At 48.1% G+C, this 9,999-nt stretch overlaps 1 protein-coding gene across 1 annotated transcript; it reads left to right on the forward strand.

The window, feature by feature from the left end:
* The first annotated feature begins 693 nt into the window (after positions 1 to 693).
* On the forward strand, positions 694 to 8,319 carry LOC8036549. Its single transcript, XM_029991747.3, has 3 exons — positions 694 to 1,095; positions 4,642 to 5,048; positions 8,055 to 8,319. The coding sequence occupies exons 1-3, from the start codon at positions 694 to 696 to the stop codon at positions 8,317 to 8,319; spliced, it is 1,074 nt and encodes a 357-aa protein (XP_029847607.3).
* The last annotated feature ends 1,680 nt before the right edge of the window (positions 8,320 to 9,999 follow it).

Raw genomic sequence — 9,999 nt, forward strand, 5'->3', positions numbered from 1 at the left:
CGGTCCTTGGATGCGAATGGCGGCAGCACTCGCGCGTGGAAAGTGCTTTGCGCATTTACAGAACATTGGTAGTCGGCACTTGGAAGAACCGCGAAGCGTCAATTTGGTCAACAGGGGCTTGAGCTTGACATTCGATGATCTGCAGCAGTATTTCCAGCAATTAAAAGTGTTCGCGCATTTTTGTCACCAGTCTTGTGATTGAATAGAACCTCATAGAAAAATTGGGTTGTGGGGATATTTATACAGCGTGTAGTTGGTCAGCCATTTAAGGTTGCGACGAGTCACACACTGTCGGTGAGCAATTTAGCCAGTGCAGTACAACCGCTAGCCTGGGGTCTTTAACGTGCCACCACGCAATAGTGATACACGACCGCACGCCGGTACGATGCTCATCCAGATCGAAACGGGCAGGGGTGGGGCTCGAACCCAGGATCCCTGGGTTCTGCAGCGCGAGCTTTCGCTCCACGCGCGTCGAGCTGGGTGTGCGCTTTAGCCCACTCGGCCACCGATTCTTGTTCTTTTTTTTCTTTATTGTCGGCCACCGATCCCCCCTCATAGACTTCGCTGAAGCCTCCCGCTGAACAGTTGGAGATAACGAGAAAGAAGAAAAAGAGAACAAGTCTCGTTCCTTTCTCTTCACAAGGATTCGAAGACAAGAACGCTCGCACTGTTGGCGCCAGAGCGTAATTCGAGATGTTTCATCATCGAGCTCGGCTGCGCGCCTCACTGGGGGTCCTGTCGGCGTACGCGCTGGTCTTCGAGTACGCCGTGTACGCGGCGAGCCGTGCCTTCCTCTGGCCCCCGGTGTTCAAGCACGAGGCTCAGCTGCGGCTTCTGCTCGTCGCAGGCCCGAGATTGGACGCCCGACGCGGTCTCCTGGACCTGGCCGCCTGGGACCGCGAGCGCTTCGTGCGACGCACCTTCGCGGACGCCCTGACCCACGTGAGCCCCCACGCGGTGCTCTTCATGGGGGACGTGTACCGGAGCCGCGGACAGCCGGATGCCCGCATGGGCCTACACTTTGCAGACGTCTTCTCGCTCCGCAGAACTTCCAGGGGTCACGAGGACGCCTTCGAGCTCCCGGGCGTACTCAAAGTAAGCTTCGAATGAACCTTTTCCGCTGAATGATGGCACACCAAGTTTCGAAAGCTCAGAATACTATTGGCTTCCGCAATTGCGATACCTTTCCTGCCTCCTCCGAGACCCCTCTGTTTCTAGTTTGCTTCAAATGAGAGCTACGTCGCTACACTGTAACGTCGTTTTGCGCTATGCATTCTTCTCGTAAAGAAACGCTCGTCTTTACTTGCTCTATAGTCCTCCCTCCACTTCAGCAGCGATGCCTCTAAAAATGAGGTTGCCTCCTCTCCAGCTTACGATCTACTTATAAAGGAGCTTCAACTGCTTCCCCTGAACTCTTAACCTGTCACTAACTGTAAAAAGTAAAAAAAAAAAAAATGTTTTGCAATCGCGATATGATTGGGTCAAAATCCGGCATTATTGCCATCAGCGCTCTCGCTTTGGTCGCGTCGATCACAATATTGTCGTTCTGCTCGCAGAGAAAGCGCAAAGAGGCTGGAAGTTTAGGTAAAATTAATCGCGTCTATGTACTATAAAGAGTGGCGCACAGTGCTAATGCCAGAGTAAATTAAACCAAATAAAAAAATTACGAGAACCCGAAAACTTTGTCTTCTCAAAAATAATAAAAACTTCGCTGACTGAGCACGAGACACTGCCGAACGCGGACGGATTCACCGGCTATCACAGCCGAGAGCTGTCTCAGAAACACAAACGAATACTTTATGTTGTTTTTGTCACCACGAGTTTAGTTGAATACTTTATGTTGTTTTTGTCACCACGAGTTTAGTTTTGAACTTAGCCGCTAGGGGCGCTATAGTTGGATGTCATCTGACTGGTGGGAAGATCAAGGGAATGATGAATATTTTCTTATTCCTTTACGGGCGGTCCGTAGGGCGGAAGGTGTGGATCGTATGGATCGTATACACTAGCTTTTAAGAATAACGTTCTAGATATATAACTCCATGTTCAAGTCAAGTCAAGTCAAAATGTGTTTTTATTTGTACACAAGAGTTAAATAAATGATCGAAAAAAAAAAAAAAGAAACTGGCTAGGCGGCGCAAGCCTCTGCCCGATTCAAAGGGTTCAGCCTCATTCATCCATCTATCCATCTATGCCTTGTGTTTCCAACTGCTCGATCAGGGACATTTGGGTTATGGGCCGCGAAATACAAGCCGCGAGGAGCAGGGGAAAACATCAGTCGTCTGCAAGCGTCGCCAGGCTCTGTTCAGCCTCTCCGCCCGCTTTCCTCCTTGCCACAGGCACTGAACGCATGCGCACGAGAAACCAATCTGCGTAGGAGGCGTCCGCCATTACATTGGAAACGCTCTCCATGGCGAGTCTTGAAGCTAGGCGCACTGTGCGGCCAGATACTGACGGTGAGGAGGAGACGGGAAGGGGACGTCAGAAAGCCGAGCTGTGATTGGAAGGATTAGCGGGTAGACCTAAACCTAGCTTCCTCTGTCTTCATTGGACTGTTTGAAAGCGTTCGAACCCAAACGTCAAACTTTCGACGCAGACGTTCCGCGTTCTAACGCGTCCAATGAGTGCAGTGGAGGCAGCTAGCGTTGTATCTACCCACTAATCCTTTCAATCAGAGCTCGGCGTTCTGAGGGCTCCTCCTCCTCTCCCTCACTTTTTACCCGCATGGTCACTGACAAGCTGAGAACGGCAGGGCGTGTTTTTCGAACGCCCGGCCTCCAGTACGCGCTCCATGTCTTTCGCCGTGCTTTTGGATGCGAGCGGCCAAAGCACGGCGAAACGAAGCTATACGATGCTCGCGCTGTAGGCGGGACCACTGAAGCTCCTCCCTGACGTTCTCACATTTTCTGCGACTCTAGTCCTGAGGTGGCAAAATATCCTAAAAAAGTAAATAGATTACATTACTAATTACTTTCCCCAAAACTGCAAAAATTTAATTACATTACATTACAGATTACCGCAGACTGAAAGTAATGACATTGCATTGTAATTGCTTTCGAAAAGTAATAAAATTACTTTGACATTACTTTTCAATCAATACATTGAGGCAGCAATTCGTGCTCATTTTATTCACTGCATATGTACCAAAACTCACATCTTCCTGTTTACACTGCAACAGTCTTAGGCGCCTAAAGTTAACCACACTAAACATTCGTTTTGCTGGCGCACACGACATAATTGCTGAACTTGGTGAATAGCTTCTTCTTTAGATGCGCCTCAAAAAGAGTCGACTCAGCGGTTTCGCTGTTAATTCAACGGTGAAGGTCCTTAGTTAAAGGGTGGTATGCTTCAGCCTTCCTGATTTGGAAACAAAGTTATAGTCCATGTCAGTTACTAAAGTTGGGCTACTATAGAGCTCGTGCTTACCTGGAGTCATCAGGTGAAACGTTTCCCTTCCGCCTCGGACGCAATATAATCCTACTCTCCCGGGAGCACTAGTTGACGTATTCCGGGTCATTCCTCTCAAGCAGTATTGTTCCCAAACACCCGACGGCCCAAGTTATTGAGCGTTGTCACACAAGCGGGCTGGATATTTGCTAGGCAGAAGCGTCGCCAGTTGAGGAAAGGGATGGCGTGAGCTTCCTAATATGTGCATTTTCCCATTAAACGGGTGGCGATATCGGCTCGTAGGCTTATTCCCGAGTACACTTTCTAAGGAAAGGTAATGAGGCATACCGCGAGTGGCACATGCTTTGCTCAATTCCCGTCTTTTTCGAAATGCACGAAATGTTCTCGGGCTTTGACAAGGAATTTGAGATTAACGATTTATTTTAGTCGTTCGTTGTTCACAATGATCGAAGCTTACAGTTTGACCTTGGTTGTCGACAAAGCAAGAGGGCTGGAGATCTGTTTGTCCAGCCCTCTCAGGTTTTAAAATGTGTTGACCTCACTGGTGAGGTCAACACATGTAGACTAAGCCGTTCATCCCCGATCTGAAAGTGCGGTAAAAGTTACGTGCTCGTTGGAACGGTCAGACGACTATCTTTCGCCACGTAAACAAGCTCTTGTCCATACCCACGGGCAGAGAAAAGGACGGGTCAGGTGATCAAAGCAAAGGGGTTGACTGGTTCTGCTGAGCTCATAGCTTCCTCTCTACTGTCACCTTAGGAATGAACGAGGTATAGCATCGTCTCGATGACGTGACGCCGTGAATCTGTCTGGAAAGTGTTCTAGAGCCGTGGCCTTCCATCGATGTCTTTACGCGTAAGCTTTTCTCCTTTGCCTTTCCAGCCTGCCTTTGTGCGTCTGCCGAGTTCTTCGTACGAGGATTTGCGCTCAGATGGGCGTCGCTTATTTTCTCTGATGTCTCTTTCACGACATTTTATCATGCAAAATAAGTGTTCTGTTTTTTTAAGCTTGCAAACGAACTTCATTATTTGGGACAAAAGTAATTACAAAAGTAATTAGTATTGCTTCCTAAAATTAGTGTCTGAAAATGATTCATTACATTACTAAGTTTCCAGCCTAGAAACGTAATTCATTACATTACTAATTACCGGAAGAAGTAATTTAATTACTGTAATTTTATTACAGTCGTGTTGTTACTACCAACTCTTCTGTATAGTCCTCTCCTCTACTTTATAGGTCCACGTGCTCCCGGGCGAAACGGACGTCGGCCGCGACTTCGGAGACCCGCGGACGATGGCCGCCACCCGGGCCTTTAAGGCGGTGTTCGGCAACGCGACGGCGTTCCGGCTCAAGGCCAAGTACGACTTCTACACGGCCGACCTGCTGTCCCGCGAGTCCCCCGAGCGGAACGCCACCGCGATGCTCGGGACGTCGCCGGACGGCGCGGTGTCCGTGCTGCTGTCACACCTGCCCGTGCTGGCCATGCTGAGCCCCAGGTTGAACACGACCCTGGCCAGGATCCAGCCCAGCGTTGTCTTCTCGGCCCACGAGCGGTCCTCGGTGCTCGTCCGAGCACACAAGAGCGACCTGACCGACTTTTCGAGCGTCATAAACGCCGACAGCGAAAACGGTGGCCTCGAGAGGTATACCATGGAAGCTGTACTCACTCATAGGTTACGTGGCTTTTCTTAATGTTTAGGCTTTGTAATTGGCTGGTCGGCCTTCTTATCCGCGACAATCTCATTAGCTGCGGAGTCATATTAAATGATTGAAAATCGTGTTGCTTTTCTTACGATGTAAGTGCGTTTTATAAATTGCCCAGACACCAAGCCGCACGCCGCACGTCTAAAGCCTGCTTCAGACAGTTGCGTTTGACTGCGTTTCACTACGTTGCGGCAGCGAGAAACCAGGACATCCCTGCTGCTTATATCGCGTGCCAAGATACGAAGCACAGATGTGCCGGTGACTCGCTTTCGGTTCTCGACGCAACGCAGTCAAGCGCACTCAAACGCAAGTGTCTGAACCGGCCTTAACGTACGCTGCACGCAATGGCGTCTGCGGGAGCAGAGGTGCAATCACACTGGCGTATGAGCCTCAGCCGCGAAGCGGATTCGCTCGTTTTGATCATCAAACGTGCGTGAATTTGGATGGGACCTTCAAGCAACCGCGTTCGCAAAGCGGTTGCGAACGCGGTTCAGCAACCAGTGAATGCGGTGTTACTGTTCTCAACCAGGAACATAAAACAAATGTTACTTTGCGGGCGCGTTTGTAACGCCTATAGCTTATTCTCATTTACTTCGAATCGTCTCTGTACACGGGTATGGACAAGACGAGACGAGAGCGCAGAGGCGGCTAGCTTTGCGTGTTCCCCATTAAGCATTTCAGTCAGAGCTCGGCGATTTTCGTCTTGACGCACTCTCGTCTCCTTTTCCTACTCTCCCTCGGTTACAACCGGTATAGTGCCGATAGTGCCTGGATCGTGGGTTCCACAGAGTTATTATAATTCACGCTAGAGGTTCAACCGAAGCTACTGTCTATGCGACTTCCGGATGTAAATTGAAGCAGACAGTAACCAGTATACTTTAGCGGTGCTCCTGTGCATTACTGTGGGAAAACGCGCGTGCATTTTGTCTTTTCGCCAGAAAATATCACGAACAGATTTTGTGATTTTGGTCGTACCGAATAGTATGTAGCTTTAATAACATTTTAAAAGTGTAAATGCTTTATTTAGAGCATTTTTTCGTTACCAGTGAACCATGTTAAACTACGCTATATTTCAGGCACAAAACTTTGTTCCATAGCAGCTATGTAAAAAACGAGCGATGATTATAACCAAAATAACAATTAAAAGGAATGTAAAGTAAAGTAAAGATTCTCTTTAATATCCTTAACACATAACGATATAAGGAGTCACAAAAATGGGGCCGAAACGTTAAAGCAGCCATGCTTGTGAATTCGGCACGCGCGATATATAATATTTAGAATACTGTAAACGTTCAAGAATGTAGTAACTATAATCCACTGCTTCCTGAAAAATATTCAGTTTTTTTTTGGTATTTTTAGTTTGCCTATTACATGCAGTGAAATTTGACAGAGCAGACAAAGCCCGAAAACGGCGCATCCGCCCATTCCATACTAAGCGCCCATAACCAAATTTCTAAGATCTGAGAAAATATGCAAAGTACATTTATATGTAGAATTGATGACAGGACAAGCGCCCATTCCCCACTTTTTTCGTGATTATCTCTAAAGTTTGAGTGGGCGCTTGCCCGGTATTTTACGGTACCTACGAAACTTCCTCAGAGCAGCTTTAACATAACCCCGATGCAGTGTTGTATCAGTGCTGCATGCAGGGCGAAGTCAGCGCTGCGTCAGTTAGATCGGAACTATTTCCGGCGGTAGCTATTAACGCCGAGGTAGCGCTGTGGTGTAGGTCTCAACATGCCTTAACAATCAAACGGCCGCTACCAATCTACGTTTCGTGGATGATGTACGCCCACTCCCATGACTGATCCGTACAAAAAAGAAAAGAAAAAAGAAGCATCATCCGTGAGCAACGCTGCACAAAATCGTAGCCCGATACGTCATGAAACCGAATTTTGCGGTTCATTTAAAGAGCCCGGCCGCTATTTGGGACACCCGGTATATATGGTGTCCCATGTCACCAGGCTCGACTTGAACTTAACCGTAATAATCGACGCCTGCCCGCAGCAATCCAAACTTGTCAAACCTGTATTTCACGGGTCGGTTTTTCTTCTAAAAATATAAAGCGTAATTCCCTTTCTGTAAAAAGTAAAGCGAAGAAACTTGCCAGGGTAAACGGCGTGCGGCGACGCAGATGATCAAGTCGAGTTGCGGGGCGTGTTTGGCGCGCGTATTGGTAGATGGCGTCGGGAGCAGCGTTCGAAGGTGTAACCGACCAGGGAAAGAAAGCAGACGACAAGCAGACGAAATCCGTTGGCACCAAAAGCGCCATCGTTATGCAAACTCGTTTTTTTAACTTTAGGTCTTGATTTTATTGCCCGACATTTATTTTTAAACCAAACGTACAGTCAAAAAATATTACATTCATTTTAATAAATCACGATGGTCGCGAGCAGTCTCGATAAAAAGGTAGCGTCATCCATCAATACGAGCGCCAAAACGCGCCCCGTCACTCGACTTGGTCGTTTGCGTCGCCGCCCGCCTTTGCCCTAGCAAGTTTCTTGGCTTTATGTTTTACAGAAAGAGAGCTCCGCTTTCTAATTTTACAAGAAAAAAAAAAAAAAGAAAACCGACCTGTGAAATAGATTTTTGACGAAAAGTTTAAATTGCTGCTGGCAGGCATAATTTTTTACGGTCGATTTTATATCGAGCCTGGTGATTTGGAACACCCTATATATGTATCGTTCGATGCGTTGATGAGAGTACTAAAATTTAATCTCGCTCGCGCATATATGACGATCCTAGTAATACAAATGTGCGTGCTTTTCAATGCAGTTCCGCCGCGCCAACCGTAAAAATATATAAATGCGACTTATTTATACCAACCTTCTCTCGTTGAAAACGACCGTTTATAGGGGGCTGTATACTTATTCAAAGGCGCGACTTATTGACTCGAAAATAAGGTAATGAGGGTCGAAATGGGTTGCTTCTCCTTTCCGGCTCAGGGTTATACTGACAGACGAGACTTACCTGGAGCTCGTGGTGCCGCCGTGCTCGTACGGCGCCACACTGTTCCCGGGGTACGGCGTGGCCGTGTTCAGCGGGGACAAACTGCTCGACCACGGAGTCCTCTGGACGCCCATGCGCACAACTCACCTCTGGGGCTACCTGCTCGTCCTGGCCTACGTGGGGGCGCTGCTGTCCTTCGGCTGCACCACGTCGGCCACCCTCGGCGCCCTGCTGTGGCGGCCCAGACGTCATCGGCTCTGACGCCTCCAACCAACCCGCGAACGCCTTGACAAGTCACTGTCGGACGCAGCTGTAGCAGTAGTGCCTAGAAGACGAGGTCTTTCGCTCACCCAGAAACGTCATCACTAGTGGATCCACGCAGCTATACGGAGCGCAAGTTTGTCTGCTTCTTTTGCACGTGTTGTGGTGACGTCAGAACGCCGAGCTCTGATTGGTTTTGATCGAATGATAGCGGGTAGACATCGAGGCAAGCTGCCTTGAGGTCTACCCTTGATCAGAGCCAACGTTGTTAGATTAGCTCAATTACGGAACTGCTCATAGACGCTGCATGCACAAGCAGTTAGCCCCCCCCCCCCCCCTTCACTCACCACGGCTCGCCTCCCGTCGTTCGACGCACCCGACGGCTACTTTCGTGACTGCGGTGTATTCTGTGGGTAGGGCTATTTGTTTTCGGAGTTTATTTTTCGTCAAATTCGGAGGGTGTTTTTCGGAGTTTATTTTTTGTCGAAGATTCGGAGTTTATCGGAGTTTATATTTTTTTTATTCCCAATTCTCCGAAATTCGGAGTTTAATTTCGCTGTGTTTCCTATTAAAAATAAATAAATAAATAATAACCGAATGTAAACTTATGCCAGATAAAAAAGAAGAAGGGCTTGTATCAATTGAAATATTTTCAGTTGAATTTGGCGTTGGTGCCATTGCTATTGGCAATAGTAATTTATCCATCGGATTTAAAAACAGCGCGAAAAGACGAGGACCAGACAAAGGAGTGACACGGACGTAGCGCTGTTTATCCACGACAAAAGTCACACACAAGTGGTACTTCGATAAACGCCGATACCTTAAAATCATTAAACTCCCGGAGGTAGTCGCTAGGAAGCTCGTAGTCATCCCATCCTATTTCATCAATCGAGCCCGCGGCCGCGTGCGGTGGAGTGGTTAAGGAATTAATAGAGAGTTTGAACTGCCCCTCTTCCCAATTTTATACAATCCCTATGGTCCATAGCTTTCACTGTTACTAATACATACCCTTTCCTTTCTGTAAATCACAAATCGCATGGCCCAAACCGGAAACTAAAAGAGTGGCTTTTTTCGTGACCCGAATGTCAACGAACGACCTGTTGCCCTGAATCAACCTCGAAGAGACAAGCGGCAAGACCCCTGTTGACAACGGTCTGAGATTTGAAAGCTAATTATGGTGGAATTTTCCCACGACCATTGAATGTGCGCTGACAAAACTGTAAAAAAAAGAAAAACGCAGACACATAAATATTCGCATTTTATCGGATAAATCCGAATTGACCAAAATTTTACCGGCGGGTGTTTTTCGGAGTTTTTCAGATTTATCCGAAAACACGGAGCCCTATCTATGGGATATCTACGTTTCGAAGCGCAGCTTTTAGATGGCGTTTCACCGTACTTTTTGGAACACACAGTTTGCAAACGAAAATCTAGATGGCGCTTCGAACGACGGTAGGCGGACGGAAAGGAGAGAGGGGGGTACCCCTTTCCACGGGAGTTCCAGAACTAAGGTAATCTCGTAACGTTGCTCAGAGTCAACCGGAGCTCGGCGTTCTGACGTCACGACGACCCCTGCAAAGGCAGCAGACGAACTTGCGCTCCGCATATATGTTGCGTCTGTGTCGGCGCCAGTGCGTCGTGCAGCGCGTCTCACAACGAGTGCGACGCTAGCACGCGTCG

Source organism: Ixodes scapularis, unplaced genomic scaffold (assembly GCF_016920785.2).
Source record: "Ixodes scapularis isolate PalLabHiFi unplaced genomic scaffold, ASM1692078v2 PGA_scaffold0__279_contigs__length_252992795, whole genome shotgun sequence".
NCBI classification, from domain to species: domain Eukaryota; kingdom Metazoa; phylum Arthropoda; class Arachnida; order Ixodida; family Ixodidae; genus Ixodes; species Ixodes scapularis.

Coding starts and splice junctions, on each gene's coding strand:
- LOC8036549 (XM_029991747.3), top strand. CDS start 694: ATGTTTCATCATCGAGCTCGGCTGCGCGCCTCACTGGGGGTCCTGTCG. Junction 1,096..4,641: donor AGCTCCCGGGCGTACTCAAA/GTAAGCTTCGAA, acceptor TCTACTTTATAG/GTCCACGTGCTCCCGGGCGA. Junction 5,049..8,054: donor GAAAACGGTGGCCTCGAGAG/GTATACCATGGA, acceptor TTTCCGGCTCAG/GGTTATACTGACAGACGAGA.